The following is a 21,473-nucleotide window of genomic DNA, read 5'->3' as shown; positions in this document are numbered from 1 at the left end:
TTGAATAGTATTTTATTGCTGTAAACAAATTGGGATAGGAAGGCTAACCCATGTGGTAGCAGTCTGTTCTCTTTCCCACCTTTGCCTTCTGGCACTACTAGACTTTGCTTTCACTACTCTCCTTCCCCCATCCCCTTGTTCTCTTACCACTTAATAAACAATCGTAAGCAACAAGTTTTATGCCTGATATTTGATCTTTTTCTTGGTTACCAGTCTGAGAATCCTAAAGCACTTAAAGGAAATAGGAAAGCATCTCTTCTGGTCATCTGGAAAATAGCTTGGTTAACACTGGATTTTTTTTAATACTGGCTTATGAACCATTTTGTTGTTGAGGTGGAGGCATATTGTGCTTCCAAGAATTTGCCATTTGAGATTTTATTGGTTTTCAGTAGTATCTCCAGGCGTTCTGCAATTTTGGATGATTTTCATCCAAAGGTCAAGGTAGTGTATTTGCTACTGAACACAACCGTGGTTCTCCAGCCAATGGATCAATGTATATTTGTATCTTTTGGAGCGTATTAGCTTTGTAAGTCATCTTCTCAAGCTACTGAACTATCCAATGCAGCAGAAAGCAAGACCTTAAAGGAATTTTGCAATTTATACAATATTTACGATGCAGTAAAAAATAATGCAGATACTTGACTGGAGGTTAAGTAAACAAGTATGATGATGTATGGAAAAAAATTTGCCCTAACTTTGTTGATAACTTCCAGGGTTTATCTGAGGTGATAGAAGCTGTTAAGGAGAAGGTGGTGCTTGAGATTAATGAGGACAATATCACTAACTTGATTGGATTTTATGCTGAAGACTAGAGCATTGAAGACCTTATGGAATTGGAATAAAAGCTATTAGATGAGGAAAAAGCAATGAGAAGTTGAGACACTAGAAGCCAAATAGAAATTTGCTACAAAAGGATTGGCGGCAACTTTGAAGAAATCTGAAGGTGGTTTTGGCGCTATTAGAAGAGTGAGATCTTAACTGGGCAAGATATAACATGACTTGTAAGGGTATTCAATGCTACAAAAACATTTTAGAAGAAAAAAAGGCAGCTATTCATTTTTTTCAATATGGTTTTCAAAAGTTTGAAAGGAAATCGGAACCAGTCAACTCTATCTCATCAGCATTTCTAAATTCAGTTGCATCTCACTCAATACTGTGGAGATATGATTATCATATCAAATGATTTTGCAACTGTATAGATTTATTATGAACAATATCTATTGACATCTGTAAAACTGGCATCTTATTCATAAGCCAGGGATAGGTTTGAAATTTAATAAAATACATGTGACCGGGATGCTGTGCAAAATATTACTTGCATATCAGTCATTGAGCTTTGTTGATTAGAATCTACCTTGTGTTTTTGCAACATCCTTCACATGAATATTTCTTTTTGTGTCTTCCAGATGCATGAGGTACATGTTCTATGCTTTATAGAGTTTGGAAAGAATATTTTAAGTGTGGAAACAAAAATATCTGGAGTTGTCAAAAAAATATGAGACATAGAAACATTAATCTCTCTGATCTGTTAAAAGGATAAAGCCGAAAATCACAAGCAAATGTCATGAAATTTGTTGTTTTATGGCAGCAGTACATTGCAATACGTAATAATAATAAAAACTAAAAAATACAAAAATAAGCGTATATTAAAAAATTAAATATGTAGTGCAAAAAGAGGTAGTATTTGTGGGTTCATTGTTCATTCAGAAATCCGAAGGCAGAAGGGAAAATCTGTTGCTGAAACATTGGGTGTGTGTCTTCAGGGTCCCGTATCTCCTCGATAGGAGCAATGAGAAACTACCCTGCACATGGAATGAGGGTGAAAATACCAACGTCCGATTAGATTTTCTTTGCTGGCATTACTTATACTTGAAAGGCTAATAAATGCTTTGAAGGAGTCAAACATGAAAGTATAGTCACTGCCGTTTAGGAGAAAAGGAGAATTCGATGTACAAGTATAAAAAGTAGACCCAGTGAGAAATAAATACCCAGCTTGTTGTAGAATTATTGAGAGATTCTGCAGTGAACCAGGCCCTTTGGTGACCAAATCCATGCCAACCGTCACTCACACATTGACACTAATCATATTAGGGATGTAGTAGACTTAAAGCGGATTGAAAAGCTTGAGCATATAGACGTTAATAAAGAGGATGTGCTGGAGCTTTTGGAAAGCATCAAGTTGTATAAGTCTCCGAGACCGGACGAGATGCAACCCCAGTCTACTGTGGCAGGCGAGGGATGAAACTGCTGAGCCTCTGGCAATGATCTTTGCATCTTCAACTGGGACGGGAAAGGTTCCGGAGGATTCAGGCTTGCAGATGTTGTTCCCTTATTCAAGAAAGGGAGTAGAGATAGCCCAGGAAATTATAGACCAGTGAGTCTTACTTCAGAGTTTGATAAGTTGATGGAAAAGATCCTGACAGGCAGGATTTATGAACATTTGGAGAGGCATAATATGATTAGGAATAGTCAGCATGGCTTTGTGAAAGGCAGATCGTGCCTTACGAGCCTGATTGAATTTTTTGAGGATGTGACTAAACACATTGATGAAGGAAGAGCAGTAGGTGTAGTGTATATGGATTTCAGCAAGGCATTTGATAAGGTACCATATTCAAGGCTTTTTGAGAAAGTAAGGAGGCATGGGATCCAAGGGGACATTGCTTTGTGGATCCAAAATTGATTTGCCCACAGAAAGCAAAGAGTTGTTGTACATAGGTCATTTTCTGCATGGAGGTTGGTAACCAGTGGTGTGCCTTAGTGATCCATTCTGGTTCCCCCTCTCTTCGTTATTTTTATGAGGAAGTGGAGGGCTGTCAGAGGATACAGCAGGACATCGATAGGATGCAAAACTAGGCTGAGAATTGGAAGATGGCGTTCAACTCAGGTAAGTGTGAGGTGGTTCATTTTGGAAGGTCAAATATGATGGCAGAATATAGTATTAATGGTAAGACTCTTGGCAGTGTGGAGGATCAGAGGGATCTTGGGGTCTGAGTCCATAGGACACTCAAAGCTGCTACGCAGGTTGACTCTGTGGTTAAGAAGGCATACGGAGCATTGGCCTTCATCAACTGTGGGATTAAGTTTAAGAGCCAAGAGGTAATGCTATAGCTATATAGGACCCTGGTCAGACCCCACTTGGAGTACTGTGCTCAGTTCTGGTCACCTTACTGCAGGAAGGATGTGGAAACTATAGAAAGGGTGTAGAGGAGATTTACAAGGATGTTGCCTGGATTGGGGAGCATGCCTTATGAGAATAGGTTGAGTGAACTCGGCCTTTTCTCCTTGGAGCATCGGAGGATGAGGGGTGACCTGATAGAGGTGTATAACATGATGAGAGGCACTGATTGTGTGGATAGTCAGAGGCCTTTTCCCAGGGCTGAAATGGCTAACACTAGAGGGCACAGTTTTAATGTACTTGGAATTAGGTACAGAGGAGATATCAGGGTTAATTTTTTTTAAACAAAGTGTGGTGAGTGCGTGGAGTGGGCTGCCAGCAAAGCTGGTGGAGGCAGATACAAAAGGGTGTTTTAAGAGATTCCTGGATAGGTACATGGAACTTAGAAAAATAGCGGGCTATGGGTAATCCTAGGTAATTTCTCAGGTAAGAACATGTTTGGCACAGCATTGTGGGCTGAAGGGCCTGTATTGTGCTGTAGCTTTTCTATATATTCATTCTATTTAAAAAAAAATTTCCCCACGTTCTTATCAACTCCCTCATTACACTCCCATTTACCAACAACCTGACAGCAATCTGCAGTGGTCAAGTGACCTATGCACCTTGGAATGTGGGAGGAAATTGTGCCGTCACAGATAGAACATGCAAACCCTGCACAGAGATTACTGAAGGTCAGGATTGAGCCAGGGCCACTGGTACTGTGAGCCAGCAGCTCCACCCGTTGTGCCACTGTTCAAAATCACCACAGTGAAGTTTCATCCTTCTTGATTGAGCATTAAGGCAGAAGCATGGAAACCAAAACTCTCATTGTAACAGAACTAGCCTGATTTTGGTAGTCCTTGGAATAAATGGAAGTAAAATCCTGCAAGCTCTGTAAGAGGGGATCTAATACTTTCTGCTTGACATTCTATTTTGTGCCTTCTACATGTATTTCTTTTCCAGTAAAGGTGAAATCCATTCTCTGCTTGTTCCTCACATCAACGGTACAGGTGGAAAATTCCGCAGGCACTTATTTTACAGGGGTAATTCTGGAGAAGGGAAAGAGGTTTGATGCCAACCACATCTAATCAGCCCTTATATCAGGAACACATATACAGTATATCCCAAAACAATTCATCGATTTTTCCATTGAGTTTTTTTTATGCCAGATGCTGAAATTCTTTGCAGTGGTTGGTTTGGGCACATGGATTACAGAGGGTGAAATGCATTCTGAGTATTTGGTATAATGAAAAAAATTGTCTATAGAGGTTGCGCATGAATCTTTCCCGAGTGTGCACCAAGCTCTGTAAAACAGGAAAGAAGTAAGAAGAAAAAAAAGACTGCAGATCAAATCAGAATCAGGTTTATTACCATAGTCTTATATGACAGCAGTACAGTGCAAAGACATTAAAACATTATAAATTATAAAATAAGTAACTAGTGCAAAAAAAAGAATAATGAGGTAGTGTTCATAAACTGATTGAAAATCTGCTGGTGGAGGGGAAGAAGCTGTTCCTGTATTGTTGAATGTGGATCTTCAGCCTCCTGTACCTCCTCCCTGATAGGTATTAACTACAAGAGGGTATGTCCTGGATGGCGAGGGTTCTTAATGATGAATGCTGCCTTCTTGAGGCACCACTTCTTGAAGACTTTGTCGAAGGTGGGGAGGGCTGTGCTTGTGATGGAGCTGGCTGAGGCTCCGTCCACACTACGCCGGATAAATCCGTAACCGAAGCTTTTTCTCTTCGTTTTTACCCTCCGTCCACACTAAAACAGCATTTTCATCCCCTGAAACTGGAGCTTTTCAGAAACGCTTTCCAGGGTGTGTATTTTTGAAAAAGTCGCTCGGGCAGATCAGTGTGGATGGGGTAACCGGAGAAATCTGAAAGCGTTGTCAGACGGCAGCGCGCCATTTCATTGCTTTCTTGAACGCAACCTAACAATTTCAGAACAGACAGCAACGCGACTGAAGCCAGAGGAGTTAGAAATGTACTCACCAAATAATTTGACCCATAACTTTCTGAATAAATGAGTATACTCACTTTGCCCTGTTTTCTGTCCTTGCTCATATGAAGGTGGTTTACCCATTTATGCAAGTACTTCTCTGACAATAGATGTGTAACAGCCTAATGTAACATTGTATGGAAATACAAGATAATACTGCTGCAGACATGTTTTACACATTTAACAAGGTGCTTTATTAATGTAACAGAGTTAGTCAGTTTTTCAATGTTCGTCGTCAGCCAGGTCAATCTGTCTGTGAACTCCCTGTCGGTTGCCTCCATACGCTCCAGTATTTGTTTTTTTTTACTTTTAAGTTCTCCTGCGCGAGAGCCAACAGCTGTCCGTCGTTTAAGTCTAGTCTGTAACAGAACAAACGCGCAGCAAGTCTTTCACAGCGAGATTCAACACCAAACATGTCACTTGTTTTCCGTAGATGTGTCCTGCGCATGCGCGGTAGGAGGAGATTCGCCCAAATACCTGTTTCAATGTGGACAGAGATATTTTGAAAAACGCATAGTGTGGACACCTATCGTTTTTATGCGAAACTAGCATTTTCAAAATTATCTGGTCTAGTGTGGGTGTAGCCTAAGTTTACAACCCTCTGTAGCCTCTTATGATCCTATGCTGGAGGTCCAAAATTGAACCAGAAAACGCTGGGCGATCAACCGGAAATGTTACCCTAATTATTTTTCATGACGTTGCCAGATCTGCTAAAGTTGAAGCTCATTGTCGAGTTAATTAATCTAGCATAGTAGTGACAATTTGACTATTTAGAAAACAATTATGTCTTGCATGCAACATGGGAAGTTCATCTCCTCTCATCCACACCTCTGCTGTCCTTATCCTAACAATGCATTAAGTCCAGTTGTTGTTCAGATCAAACATCAGAATGGGGAAGGAATGTGATTTAGACCATGGAATGACTGTTGGTGCCAGATGGCTGAGTACTTCAGAAACTGCTGATCTTCTGGGATTTGCACACACCAACAGTCTCTTACAGAGGACAGTGCGAAAAACAAAAAATATTCAGTGAATGGCAGTTCTGAGGGTGAAAAACACCTTGTTGATGAGAGAAATCAGAGAAGAATGGCCAGACTGGTTCAAGCTGACAGGAAGGTGACGGTTACTCAAATAATCACGCATTACACAACCACACGGTGTGCAGAAGAACATCTCTGAATGCACAAAATGTTGAATCTTGAAGTGGATGGACTACACCAGCAGAAGATCAGAGCAGACACTCAATGGTCACTTCATTGGATACAGGAGATACCTAATAAAGTGGCCACTGAGTTTATTTGCTGTCAGATAGCTAAAAAAATAACTACACCAAGAAAACATCAAGTCATAACCTATGAATAATAGCTTTTAAATCTCTATCACAGCTTCCTCAAGAAACTTTTACTTCAACAAATTGAACAACAGTAAAATGATTCTATCCTGAAGAATCAATTAGCATTAGAAGCTCTTCAGCTCTGCCGTGTTGCTGCATTTCACGGCTTATAGTTACCAGTCAAAGTATCCATTCACAAATACAACCAATACCTCACTTAGAACCGTAACTCACTCACAGGCATAAAAGGCAAATACAATGTTGGCATTCATTTCTACAGCAGATTTAGATTCAACTTTATTTACCACCTGTACATCAAAACATCTGTTGAAATGCATTGCTTAACAACCAACACACGCAAGGGTGTGCTGGGTGCAGCCCGCAAGTCTGTATAAAGGACTAAAACATAAAGGAAGGATATACTGCTGAGGCTCTCTGAGGCATTGGTCAGACTGTAATTGGAACACTGCAAGCAATTTTGGGCCCCGTATCTAGGAAGGACATGCTGGCCCCGGAAAGGATCCTGAGGAGCATTAAAACAAATCCCAGGAACAAGAAGCTTAACATATAAGAACATTTGATATCTCTGGGTGTATACCAGAATGCATTTAAAAGGATGTGAGGAGCTCTCATTGAAATGTAATAGGTACTGAACAGCTTGGAGAGAGTAGATATGGAGAGAGTCTATGATCCAAAGGAACTGCTTCAGACTAGAATCAGAATCTATATATAGAAGAGATTAAAAATAATAAATAAATAAGCAAATCTATTACAGTATATGTATATTGACTAGATTAAAATTGGGCAAAAACAGAAATAATATATATTTAAGAAGTGAGGTAGCATTCACAGGTTCAATGTCGATTCAGGAATCGGATGGCAGAGGGGAAGAAGCTGTTCCTGAATCACTGAGTGTGTGCCTTCAGGCTTCCGTACCTCCTACCTGATGGTAACAGTGAGAAAAGGGCATGCCCTGGGTGCTGGGGGTCCTTAATGATGGACGCTGCCTTTCTGAGACACCGCTCCTCGAAGATGTCCTGGGTACTTTGTAGGCGAATACCCAAGATGGAGACGACTAAATTTACAACCCTCTGTAGCTTCTTTTGGTCCTATGCATTGGCCACCACCCACCCCCCAACCCTAAACCAGACAGTGAGATGCAGCCTGTCAGAATGCTCTCCACAGTACATCTATGGAAGTTTTTGAGTGTGTTTGTTGACATACCAAATCTCCTCACACTCCTAATGAAGTATACTCATTGTCTTGCCTTCTTTATAACTGCATCGATATGTTGGAACCAGGTTTGGTCCTCAAGAGATCTTGACACCCAGGAACTTGAAACTGCTCACACTCACCACTTCTGATCTCTCTATGAGGACTGGTATGTGTTCCTTCATCTTACCCTTCCTGAAGTTCACAGTCAGCTCTTTCATCTTACTGATGTTTTGTGCAAGATTGTTGCTGCAACACCACTCCACTAGTTGGTATATCTCGCTCCTGAATGCCCTCTCGTCACCACCTGAGATTCTACCAACAATGATTGTATCATCAGCAAATTTCTAAATGGTATTTGAGCTATGCCTAGCCACACAGTCATGGGTATAGAGAGAGTAGAGCAGTGGGCTAAGCACACATCCCCGAGGTGCACCAGTATTGATCATCACAATCAGATTATCACCAATCCGCACAGATTGTGGTCTCCCGATTAGGAAGTCAAGGATCCAATTGCAGAGGGAGGTACAGATGCCCAGGTTTAGAATAAACGGTATTATTCCTCAAAGGAGAAATTCCTTCAACCAGAGGTAATGAATCTGTGAAATTCATTACCAGAGAGCTGTGGAGGCCAAGTTGTTTGGTGTATTAAAGGAAATATTGATAAATCTTGAGTGGTAAAGAGTTTAGGGTTACGGGAGAAGCCAAAAGAATGGAGTTAAAATAAAATTAACCAGCATTGAACAGCAGAGCAGACGTGGGCTAAATGACCTAATTCTGTTCTTATACGGGGGGGGGGGGGGGTGATTGATAAGTTCGTGGCCTAAGGTAGATAGCACATTTATTTTTCAACGTAGTCCCCTCCTACATTTACACAGTTACTCCAGTGGTCGTGGAACATACGGATCTTGGACCTCCAGAAAATGTCCATATCATGGGTGATTGATAAGTTTGTGGCCTTGTTTAGAAGGAGATGAGTTATACAACTCTGGTTATGTGCACATGCAGAAAGTTTGAAGTTAATAACTCATCTCCTTCTACCTTAGGCCACGAATTTATCAATTACCCCGATTAGTTATTAACTTCAAACTTTATGCATAATCACTCAAAGAGTTGAACTGCATGTGCATGTAACGAGAGCTGTATAACTCATCTCCTTCTACCTTAGGCCACGAACTTGTGAATCACCCCTGCTGCGGACCACTTTCTGGAGGTCCAAGACGCCAGCTTCTATAAAGAAGGGATCCGTATGCTCCACGACTGCTGGACTAAGTGTGTAAATGTAGGAGGTGACTATGTTGAAAAATAAATGTGCTAGGTTTCTAAAATTGACAGCTTCCTTAGGCCACAAACTTCTCAATCACCCCTCATATATCTTTATATTTTTTGCCTTATAAAGGTATAATATATCTTTTGTATTCATAGTTTTCCATTTAGTTCTAGTCATGGCATAAGAACAAGAAATAATAACAAAATAATAATAATAATAACTGCTATCATACTGAAGTCACAACACAACAGTATTAAACAATTATGCCTACACAGGAATATTGATGTAGATCTCCAAAAAGCCACAAAACTAAACACCACTAGAATTGTCTGAAAGTAACTAGCAATTCAGAATTGATATCTGGGATGTTAGCAATCACGGTCATGGTGTGACAAAGGGAAAACTGTCGACAAAATTTACTTCAAGGCTTATAAAATCAGACGAACTGAGCTCAACAGTAAAAATATAACAAAGGCAATAAACATTTTTGCTATACCCATATTAACATATTCTTTTGGTGTAATACCTTGGTCTGAAACCAATATGGAAAATACATGAAGAAAAATAAGAACTGAAATGGCAAATTCTAGAAAACACTATGTATACTCAAACACACTTAGATAGCACTACCAAGGACTTTAGAATAAAAAGGAATAACAGACATAAAAAATTTACACAACGGTCAGATAAAACTTCTGAGGATATATTTTCATCAACGAAAGCAGGTTTCAGTACTCCACGTGAGCATATGTAATTCTGATGAGAAACGCACACCACTAAACTTAACCAAAAGCACAGACTGGAAACATGAAGGAATTTTCAATATTGAAGAAGAAGTTAACCAATGGAAGAGCATGATCCTCCATGGAAGACATCCCCATGATCTGAGTTGACAAGGAAGCATCAAAGGCCTGGCTCAGAGTTGGAGACCTCTTCCCAGAAACTGATCATCCTTGTGGGGTAATACAGGACCAGGTGGCTAACACAAAAAGTTAACAAAAATACACAATAGAAGACCAATAAGTTCAAGACAACAAATGTAGAAAACAATCCAACACATTACAGGATCCTGCAGCAGTTTAACTCAATCTGATTACCGTAGATTCCGGATTTTAAGCCGCTACTTTTTTCCCACATTTTGAACAGCTTTGAACTCTGCGGCCTTTAATACGGAGCGGCTAATACATGGTTTTTTTTCATGCCGCCAAAAACATTTTGCCTCGTAACAGTAGACCAATAAAATTGATGAGTAGTTCACAGAGGTCCAATGAAATTGTACGATAAATCAAGCGCACTTTCACAATTAAATTATTGTAAATCAGTCATTTGTACTCACCCTCATCAACATGGAAAACACTCGAAGAAAAGCATTGTGCTGCCTTTATGGCAGTTATTTAGTTTATAATATTTTCACTTAGTAATTCATTTGTTAGTTAAAGTTAGAACTGTTTTAACTATATTTGTTTTCTGTACTACATCGCGGGATGCTATGACGTCACACCCGGTTTCGCCGCGTCTTGTGGGAAAACGCCGGTTTGCGATAAACGGGATGGCGGGGGGGAGCGGCATTACGTGAGCGGAGCGGCGGAGCCAAAACGCTGCTTTTAAGTTAAAGGCGATCAATAACTTTTCCTGGTAGGCTGCAGTATATATATTTTTTACCAGTCGTTAGGAGATATTGGAATGTTGTTCAGTAAAGAAGTATACGCAATGTATATTTAAAAGTAGCCGCGTTACGGGCACGGTTCGAAAAAAAGCATTTGCAATATGTATTTGTTTATGTTAGCATATGGATTTAATTAAAAGTTAAAAAATCCTCACGTGTAATATCTTTCTGTGTAAATATCTCATATTACAACGTGGGACACCTGCGGCCGAAAATCCGGTGCGGCCTAAAATCCGGTGCGGCCTGTACAAGTGAAAAATTGATTTTATTTCTAAAATTAGAGCCAGCGGCTTTTAATCAGGTGCGCTCTGTAGTCCGGAATCTACGGTACTTACACAGGCACAATCAAGCAGCAAACATCATTCACCAAACTCATGCTTTAAAATACAAACTCATAGAAGATATCATACCTTACTATAAATACAAGTCTGATCCAGATTTAGAGTCAGAGTCTACAAATTATATTACAACTGATCCTTTAATACAGATAGGGCAATCCATGACAACCATCCAGGTATAATATTTCAGGATAAATAAGCAAGAACTACTTACTAAATAGATATAGCCATTCCAAATGCAGATATAACACAGAAATCAACAAATGGACAAGAGCAGAAATATGCTAAATTAAAAGAGGAAATTGAAAGACTATGGAACATGAACAGGGTATACATTGTCAGGAATACAGGGTGGCAACTTCAGCACCACTCACTTTGAACTTGTTCTCAAAGTTCAAAGTAAAATTATTATCAAAGTACATATAAATCACAATTTACGACCCTGAGATTCATTTTCTTAATAAATCCGAAATAGAATAACCGTAGTAGAATCAATGAAAGACCTCGCCAACTAGGCAATCAACCAGTGTGCAAAAGACAACAAACTTTGCAAACACAAAAAAGGAAGAATAATAATAAATAAGCAATAAATACTGCAAACATGAGATGAAGAGTCTTTGAAAGCGAGTCCATAGGTTTTGGGAACATTTCAGTGATGGAGCAAATGAAGTTGAGTGAAGTTATCCCATTTTGTTCAAGAGCCTAATGGTTGAGGGGTAATAACTGTTCCTGAATCTGATGGTGAGAGTCCTGAAACTCCTATACCTTCTTCCTGATGGCAACTAGAAGAAGAGAGCATGACCCAGTTCACAGCACCATTTCCACAGGATAGAAGATGGAGGAACTTTCCAGAACACTGTCATAGAATTTCAGGGACTTTTCATGTTCTACTAGTTTATCGACAAGACTTCCTTTAACACACCAGTCCTCTTCTTGGTGAAGGTCTCTGTACCTGCGCAATATGGAAAAGATATTACACAAATGCAACAGAATAAAATGGACCAACAGTCTTTTCCCAATGCAAATACCTGTGTGAGATTCGCCAAAAGCCAAGAAGATTTAGAAGCATGAATGCAGCTACAGTGAAAAAGTATTTGTCCAAATTCCCAGCACTCAGATCATTTGGGAACCAAGTGCCTAAAGAGAAAGCACAACCAGTGTATAAATAAAACCAACATAATAGGAGTCAATCCCTTAGACACGTCCCACCATCATTAACAATATAACCTGTCTGATTTTCCTTATGTTTCTGCAAGATTTTGATTCACAAGACATGACTAGCCAACACTTGGAACAATTAAAGATGAAGAAAATGTGTGATTTAGTGGAAACCTTTTAATAATGAAAGCACTTTGGGTGAAACATTCTCTTTAACCAGTCATTCATATTAAGCAAATGCAGTGAAGATTGTGGAGAATGAATCAAGGCCTGAATAAATGTTCTCTCTAAATGAATGTTACCATTAACAAGATGCTCATTAACTCAATGCATGGTACTTAAACAGACACTTCATCTGAAAAATGAAAAGGCCATTTAAAAATTAGATTCTTCAAAAATGTATAATTTTGTTTTAAAATATCTGCATATCCATCTTCTCACAGTATTTCTGATTTTTTTTAAAAGTAGGGCTTCTTTGATAAAACTGATGCATTAATAATCAGCTTTCTTCCAGATATGCTTTAAATTCAGTGCGCAGCTATTGACGTGAATGATGATTATATAAATGGGATAACAATCTACTCGATACAGGATTGTGATCAATATGCTGGTTCTAATTGGATAATTTTGACCAATTAATTCTTCAGGGATTATTCCCGAGGCCTCTAAAACTCACACAATATTTATAAATGATCCTAAGTATAGAAATAAGAATAAAAGAGCTAAAAATGCAGATTATGCAAATTTGTGTGGAAAAGATCTAAGAGAAGGAATGAAGAACTTCACTAATGGCAAATCCCATCAGAAAAGGGATTTCAAACTGAATAAAATATCATAATTTCTACTAAATGATTACAGAAGGGAGTTAATTAAATAAAGTAATACCCTATGTGATCTCAACATCAATAAATATCATGACCTAAATGTAATGTTTGACTAAGCTGCAAAATTATTCTCACTGTGCATAGCAGCAGTTTCAAAGGTTGAAACAATGTCAGAGGATTGAAGTAGGCATGAAGAATATTAATCCAAGAAAATAGTATGTTGACACTTCATATAAGTCATTAGTGAGACCACCTAGAGAATATTGCTGCTGCTTTGAAAAGATCTTGAAGCACTCAAAAGAAAGATAACAAATCTCATCCCAGCTTGTCGATCTACAGTACCTGTTACAAAACAGGGCCATACTCCCTAAGTACAGGACTTATAGGTATTATTGACTGTTCTTTAAATAAGAAAAAAATAAGTGTTATGTGAGGTGATGTTTGTCTGACTATATTTTCTAAACTCTATTCACCCATTAGACTGATTCATAGATAGAGTCATTGAGCGATATGTCATGGAAACAGGCCCACTGAGTCTGCACCAATCGCCAACCAGCCATTCCAATCCCAGTTTTTATTCCACCCACATTCTCATCAGCTGCTCCCAAAATCCCACCACTTGCCTACACAGCTGGGGACAATTAATCTGCCAACCTGCTCACCTTTGGGATGTGGAAGGTAACTGGAGTGCCTGGAGGAAACCCATGCCCTCACAGGGAGAACGTGCAAACACCACCCAGGGAGCACCGGAGATCAGGACCGGTCCCAGGTCCCAGGCGCTGTGACGTGGTCTAGCAACTACACAACTGTGCTGTTGTACTAGAGGTGATTATTATAATTGATCCTCTTTACGCCTTGTGGCACATTGGGCAGCAACATTGCCATTTCTTTACCATTTGTCTGTGTTTTACGAGGCTGAGTTGCTAGCTCGACTTCATCCCGGATGGAAAGCGGGCGAGGAGTCAGCCGGATTTGGATCCAGGACCAGTCGCCTCGAAGTCCGGTGCAGATTCATGCCAGGTTCATTAAAGATAGCTTTCATTTTCATCACCACTTGTTTACGTTGAACCAGAACACCGGGTCATATGATTTAGGGTGAGACTTCACTTCTGCACTAAAGTGGTTTTGCCAGACTTCTCCCTGCTGTATAAAGCGAGTAGTGAATCCTCCTAATCGGTTCAACAAAATCCAGTAACAAGTACCTTCAGCAATAATACCACTTCCTCTACTGAAATATCCTGATGATGTATAAGAAGCCTTGCTAGTAACTTTGTGGCTCTGGCCTATTAGTTTTGGAACTTGAAATAATAAACAATAAAGCAGAGCGGTAATGAACAAAGAAGTGACATGGACTCCCACCGAGGTTGCTTAATCTCCTGACAGAACCTGGAACTAATGGCTGAAAGGTAATTCACAGTTCATTTTACACAGAAGTATAGGACACCATTTTATTAATATGGGTTGCTCAAATAATATTCATGGGGCATCTGGTTGGTGATGCAATGCCTGGCAAGCAAGAATTGATATAGAAAATGTATTTGATTGTATGTGGTGTCGGGATTTAAAGGCTGTCATATATGATACAGAGTGAGGATATGTGACCCTGGTATCTCATCAGACCCAGCAAGTTCCCCATTTTGGATGACAATGGGGAAGGAACGTTGTTTGCGGAGGAAGTGGGAAGAAATTTGTGGAGCTAAGAGTACCCAAAATCTTCTGGGTGCCACAACAATTCAGCAGTTTTGCACTCAAGCCCAGTGATAGCTGTGACATTTCATCAGACTGTGATGTTCCTTTATTCCCTTACAGCAGGGGTTCTCAAACTTTTTGATGCCATGGACCAGTACCACAAAGCAAGGTGTCTGGCAATCTCAGGCTGGGAACCCCTGCCTTACAGTCTTGAGCAAGATAAACCCTCTAACAGTTTCAAGTGGCTTAAAAAAGACTCGATAATTCTTGAGGTGCTAATGAGAAAGGACAAACAACAAAACTCTGAACCTCATCAATGTCAACTATATACCTCAGCACTGCTAGTTCAATGGATCAATGTAAGACAGGTATGATTTTATCAGAGGATTATATCTTGTGCTAAGTTACGCTTTTCACCAGCATTCAGAATGAAACATGGATTTTAAACTGCACCCTGTAAACAAATTGCTCTTACCGCCAGATATTTGGTAGATGCTTTGAATTATAATTGCTCCGACAAAGCAGCCCATACAATTGAAGAGAGTCATGAAATGTATTGCAATTCCCTGAATGCTCCTTGGGGAGTGTCTAAATGTAATCAGTGTATCTATAAACAAACACAAGCATAAGATTCAACAATTTAACCAATAAATTAACTTCCAGAGTGTCTAACGTTACAATGCAAATGAATATCATCTTTCTACCGAAACAGTCTACTGAGATTAAAATTCGTGATTTAATTTAATTAATTGAATCAGATACGAATAGGCCAACGTTTTATAATAAAAATGTTAAATCACTGTGAATGGAAGTTGCCATATTAAATATTTATTGAGGAAAGAACTACACAGTGGCCACTTTATTAGGTTCCACCTGTATGTAACCTATATTGGGTTCCACCAATGGGTACTGAGTGTATGTTCATGGTCTTCTGCTGCTGCTGTAGACCATCCACTTCAAGGTTCAAAGTGTTGTGCATTAGGCGATGCTTTTCTACACACTAAATGTTGTAACATGTGCTTATTGAGTTACTGTTGCCTTCCTGTCGGCTTGAACCAGTCTGTCTATACTCCTCTGACCTTTCTCATGAACAAGGTGCTTTTGCTCACTAAACATTGGACACTTTCTGCTTCTCACACCATTCTCTGTAAACTCTAGAACTGGCTGTGCCTGAAAATCCCAGGAGATCAGCAGTTTCTGAGATACTCAAACCACCCTGTCTGGCACCAACAATCATTCCACAGTCAAAGTCACTGAGATCACATTTCTTCCCCATTCTGATGTTTGGTCTGAACATCAGGTGAACCACTCAACCATATGTGCATACTTTTATACAATGATTGGCTGATTAGATATTTGCATTAATGAGGTGTACCTAATGAAATGGTCTTTGAGTGTATTTGCATGATGATGGTGTAGTATGAGTACCAGCCAGGATATTGGGCCAAAAGATACAATGCATGGAGTGTCCTGCTGTGGGTGGTGGTAGAGGCATATACATTAAGAAACTCGTAGACAGGCACATGGATAATAGAAAAACGGAGGGTTATGTAAGAAGGGAGGCTTATGTAGGAAGGAAGGGTTAGATTGATCTTATTGTAGAGTGGATTGAAAGGTAGGCACATTATGGGCTGAAGGGCCTGTACAGTTCTATGTTCCAAGGAAAAGCACTGAATATCTAAGCCAGGTCTTGGAGGTGGTGGTGCATCCATGTTGTTCTTGTCCGATTCAGTGTCAGTGATAGCAAGGTTCTGGTGGTCGAGGGAGATATTCTCAAAATGCTTGTTAAATTCTCCAGCAACAGAACTGCTGCAGCGCTCTATTAGACTGAGCATCCTTGTTGTTCCTTCCATCTGAAACATTGCCATTTTAGGACGATTGTTACCGGCAAAAGCTTTACAATTGCTCTTTGATTTCAGTGTAGCCTCTACCTATCGAGTAAAATTTAATGATAACTGTGTTTTGTTTGTCAAACCATAAAAGTTCAAGTGTGACTTGAAATATTTGATAAAAATTGAGATACAAAAATCGAATACATTTACAATAGTAGCATTTTTGGAGATAATTTCATAGAAGCATCAAAAAATTTCGAGTCTGCCACACCGTTCAGCACAATAATGGCCGATCGTCCACATTCAGAGCTCTGTTCCATATCCCCTCATCTAAACATGGAAACTACAGATACTACTGTATATCTGGTTTATATAAAACAGTTTGACCTCAATTGCCTTCTAAGTTTGAGAATTTGACAAGACATTGGGGAAAGAAATTTCTCTTTATCTCCATCCTAACTGGCTTACCCCATATCCCTGGACTGGCACTTGAATTTCTGGACTTCTGCACCATTGGAAATAACTTTCCTACAGGGGAGATGACAGCTTTAAATTGTAGGTAGCATAACAGATAAGGTGGACAAACTGAGGGAGTGGATTGTCTCAAGGGACTGAGATTGATGTGGCAGGCAGGTTTAAAGAAATCCCAAGAGATTTTTCAGTTATTTTAACAGTAAAAATGCGACTAGACAAAAACCAGATCCTGTTAAAGACCATTGGGGCTGCAGAGCCGCAGGAGATGGCCAAAAATTTTAATGTTTATTTCTCTTCAGTTTTACTAAGGAGAATATTATTGATGTGAAGGAAATGAAGGTAGTGAGTAGTAACAAAGAACATAGAACAGGCTCTTCGGCCCACAATGATATGTTGAACCAAATGGCCAACTAAATTAATCCCCTCTACCTACACAATGTCCATATCCTTCCATTTTCCTCACATTCATGTACTTATCTAAACGTCTCTTAAAGCCTCTAATGTATGTGCCTCTATCATCCACCCCCCCCCCCCAGGCACCCACCACTCTGTGTAAAAAAACTTGCCCCTCACATCTCCTTTGAAGTTACCCCCTCTCACATTAAATTACACCTTCTGGTATTAGACCATTCCAAATGTGGGAAAATGATACTCAGTATTCAATAAGTTCAATAGAATAAATAGGGATATGGATACAGTCTACTCTATCTATGCCTCTCATAATCTAATAAACCTCTCTATCAGATCACTTCTCAGCCTCTGCCGCTCCAGAGAAACCAACCCAAGTTGGTCCAACATTTCATTTTAGCACATGCCCTCTAATCCAGGTCGCATCCTGGTAAACCTCTTCTGCACCCTCTCCAAAGCCTTGGCATCTTCCTATAATGGGACAACCAGAACTCCAGATGTACCCTAACTACAGCTTTATAAAGCTGCAACATAACTTACTGACTTTTGAACTCAGGGCTTCAACTAATAAAGGCAAGTATGCCATATACCTTCTTAACCACCTTATCAACCAGTATAGCCACTTTCAGGGGGCTATGATCTTGGACCCCCAAGATTCCTATTCTTATCAATGCTGTTAAAGATCTAGCCCTTAACAGTGTACTTTATTTTTACATTTGACCTCCAAGGTGCAACTCTTCACAGTTGGCCGGGTTAAACTCTACCTGTCATTTCTGCAACTGATCTATATCCTGCTGAATTCTTTCCCTGTCTTCTGCACTATCAACAACACCAACCTTTTATTCATCTGCAAACTTTCCACCCATCTATGTTTTCATCCATATCATTTATGTACATCACAAACAGCAGATCTCCCAGTGCAGATCCCTGTAGAACACCATTAAACGCAGACCTCCAGCTGGAATAAGTCCACTTTGCTCTGCTTTCTATCGATAAGCCAGTTCTGAATCCAAAGTTCCAATTTACCATGTATCCCACCCCTCTTAATTTTCTGGATGAGTCTCCCATGAGGGTCCTTGTCAAACACCTTACTAAAATCTATGTACACAAAACCCACAACTTTACCTTCATCAATTACCCTCATCACCTCATCAAAAAACTCAATCAAGTTAGTAAGATACGACTTGCCTCGTACAAAGCCATCTTGACTTTCCCTAATTAGGCTATGGTTTTCCAAATGCTCATAACCCCATCACTAAGAATTCTCTCCAGTAATTTCCCTAACACTGACGTGAGACTCACCAGACTGTAGTTTCCAGGATTATTCCTAATTCCCTTCTTGAATAATGGAACAACATTAACTATGCGCCAGTCCTCTATGTCTGTGGTTAGAGAGAGCATGAAGATATTGGTCAAGGCCCCAAAAATCTCCTCTCTTGCCTCTCTCGATAACCTGGAGTACATTCCATCAGGTATTCTGGAGTTACGTGAATATAGGGGATACTAATTCAAACAAAAACCAGTCTTCAGTTTTTATTGTAAATTGCAAGAAACAAATTGAAGTTAAACTGGCCCACAGACTAAGAGATGTGGTCTACAAAATGTGACCATAAGACATTAGCATATGCATCAGCCAAACATTAAAACAATGGAGCTTTTTAATTGTTCTGCAGCAATCCAGGCAACTATGGGTTTAAGTAATTTGCACCATTGTAAATAAATCCAAGGAAGCTTGCAATTAGCAAAGGTGTTTGAAACTTTAGATGTGTCCTATCAATTACATTGTGCTTTCATTGTAAATATGTACCTCAAAGGAACCATTTGCAAACCAAAGTATTGAAGTAAACAATGTCATTGTAACTATTCTTCTTCTTTGGTTGTCCATCGGAATCTGATAACGACGTCCACGCCTTTAACAGTGAGATCTTTGATGACTATACAGTCCTATCCTGGACCCACAAGTTCTATTGCAGGTGGGACATGTATATATGGTAGTGGTGATAGTGAAGGCTGCATTTCTCCTGGCTCTCTTCTGCAGACTTCTGGTTGTTCTTCACATCTCCAGAATATGAACCCTGTCCCTACACAGCTGTCGCCAAGTGTTACAGTCAGCAGCAACATCCTCCAAGTGCTCGGGCCTGATCTTGCACTTCCTTAAAGCATTCTTCATCCGATCCTTATAGCACTTCTTCGACCCTCCAGCTGAGCGTCGACCATGATGTAGCTGGCCGTACAACACTCTGCGGGGTAGCCAACATGGGGGCATCCTTATCACATGCCCCAGCCACTGCAGCTGACGCTGGGTGATCATGGCCTCAGTAATTCTGCAGTTGGTCTTCACAAGTATTTCAGTGTGAGGCACCCGCTCATGCCAGGTAATTCCCAGGATGCACTGAAGGCAGCTTATGTGGAAGCGCTCCAAGGACGTGATGTGACGGCTGTAGGTTACCCGAGCTTCACAGCTATAAAGGAGGGTGGCGACACAGACCGCTTGGTATACAGGGACCTCTGTGGAGGGACGAAAGCTCCTGTTCTGAAAGACTCTACGCTGAAGTCTCCCAAAGGCAGCTGATGCCTGTTTAATGTGGCTCTGGATGTCGTTGTCAATGCCGCTATCCTCAGAGAGAATGCTCCCCAGATATTTGAAAGATGGCACTACTGACAGCTTTTCATCACCAACAGTGAAGGTAGGTAGGGTGGGTGGGACATTGGTACTCTATTGGCAAACCACTTCTGTCTTGGTGGTATTGATAGTTAGTCCCATCCTGCTGCACGCTCTCACCGCCACAGCAAGGACAGTCTGAATATCCTCCAGAGTGTGGGCCACAAGAGCACAGTCATCTGCATACTGCAGCTCCAGGACCCGTTCTCTATGGAGTTTGGTGGTTGCGTGGAACCTCCTGATGTTAAAGAGGTTGCCATCTAATCTGACGTCCACTGCCACACCACTGCTATCTTCAATCTCGTTGTGGAGAAGCTTGGTAACACACAGGAGGAAGATGTTAAAGAACACTGGCGCTAGCACACACCCCTGCCTCACCCCTGTGCGTACAAGGAAGGGCTTGTCCTCCTATGGTCACCCGAGCAGTCATCCCATCGTGGAACTGGTGGAGGATGTTAACAAATTTATTGGGACAGCCAAACTTGAGGAGGACATCCCATAAGAGCTCTCTTTGCACAGTGTTGAATGCTTTGGAGAGGTCGACAAAGGCCATAAACAGGTCTTGATGTTACTCCCAGCACTTTTCCTGAAGCTGCCGGGCTGTGAAGATCATGTCAATCATGCTCCTGTTCTTCCTAAATCCACACTGCGATTCAGGCAGCATTGACTCGGTGATGTTGCTGATGAGCCTCTGAAGCATCACCTTAGCCAGGACCTTTCCAGCAACAGAAAGGAATGATATGCCCCAACTATTGCAGCAGATGGCCTTGTCACCCTTGTTCTTATAAATGGCAACGATGTTTGCATTTCTCCATTGCTGTGGGATGTTCTCGTCAGTCCGGGCCTTGATGATGTACAGGTAGAGGGTGCGCATACACATGTACCCTCCGATCTTCAGTAACTTGGCAGGGATATTGTCAGTGCCAGCGGAGTTATTGTTCTTAAGGGAATGGACTGCTGATAGAACCTCCTGGAAGGCTGGTGGTAGACTGAGGTCGTGGATCGGAGGAAGTTCAGGCAGTTCGTCCAGGATGGTGGGGTCTGCAACAGAATCCTGATTAAGCCGGGTGTTAAAATGCTCAGCCCACCTCAGCAGAATGGTATTCTGATTCTTCAGAAGTGTTAGACCATCTGCTGTTTTCAGGGGAGTAACGCATCGATTAATTGGAACAACAGTGGACCTATATCAGCTCTGCGTTCTATGAGGCAGCAGCCCAATCCATCGGCCATAAGAGCAGAAACCACCAAGATTGGTTTGATGATAACTCAGATACCATCCACAACTTGCTTAAGGACATGCACAAAGCACACCGGGCAACTTTAAATAACCCTTCATCCATCAGCATTGGCAGACAGCTCGGAGGAAAGTGCAAAAGGCAATACGGGCCATACAAGATGAGTGGTGGACTGAAAAGGCACATGAAATCCAGTCCTTTGCTGATAATAATG

General features: G+C 40.7%; 1 protein-coding gene across 5 annotated transcripts in view; it reads right to left on the bottom strand.

The window, feature by feature from the left end:
• Positions 1-11,107: 11,107 nt before the first annotated feature.
• The window catches only part of slc15a5 (solute carrier family 15 member 5), a 59,440-nt gene continuing 49,074 nt past the window's right edge, over positions 11,108-21,473 (bottom strand). For 3 of the 5 annotated variants that reach the window (XM_073066188.1, XM_073066184.1, XM_073066186.1), the window contains exons 7-9: positions 15,124-15,255; positions 12,006-12,114; positions 11,108-11,929 (exon numbers count right to left, since the gene is read on the bottom strand). In XM_073066188.1, the coding sequence (XP_072922289.1) occupies positions 11,785-11,929; positions 12,006-12,114; positions 15,124-15,255 (386 nt within the window). In that variant the 3' untranslated portion in view covers positions 11,108-11,784. The remainder of the gene's footprint in view (positions 11,930-12,005; positions 12,115-15,123; positions 15,256-21,473) is intronic. The other 2 variants (XM_073066185.1, XM_073066187.1) reach the window with 2 other exon arrangements.

Source organism: Hemitrygon akajei, chromosome 14, assembly GCF_048418815.1.
Source record: "Hemitrygon akajei chromosome 14, sHemAka1.3, whole genome shotgun sequence".
NCBI classification, from domain to species: Eukaryota; Metazoa; Chordata; class Chondrichthyes; order Myliobatiformes; family Dasyatidae; genus Hemitrygon; species Hemitrygon akajei.
Note: the sequence above shows the minus strand (reverse complement) of the source record. Positions and strands in the feature narration are given on the sequence as shown.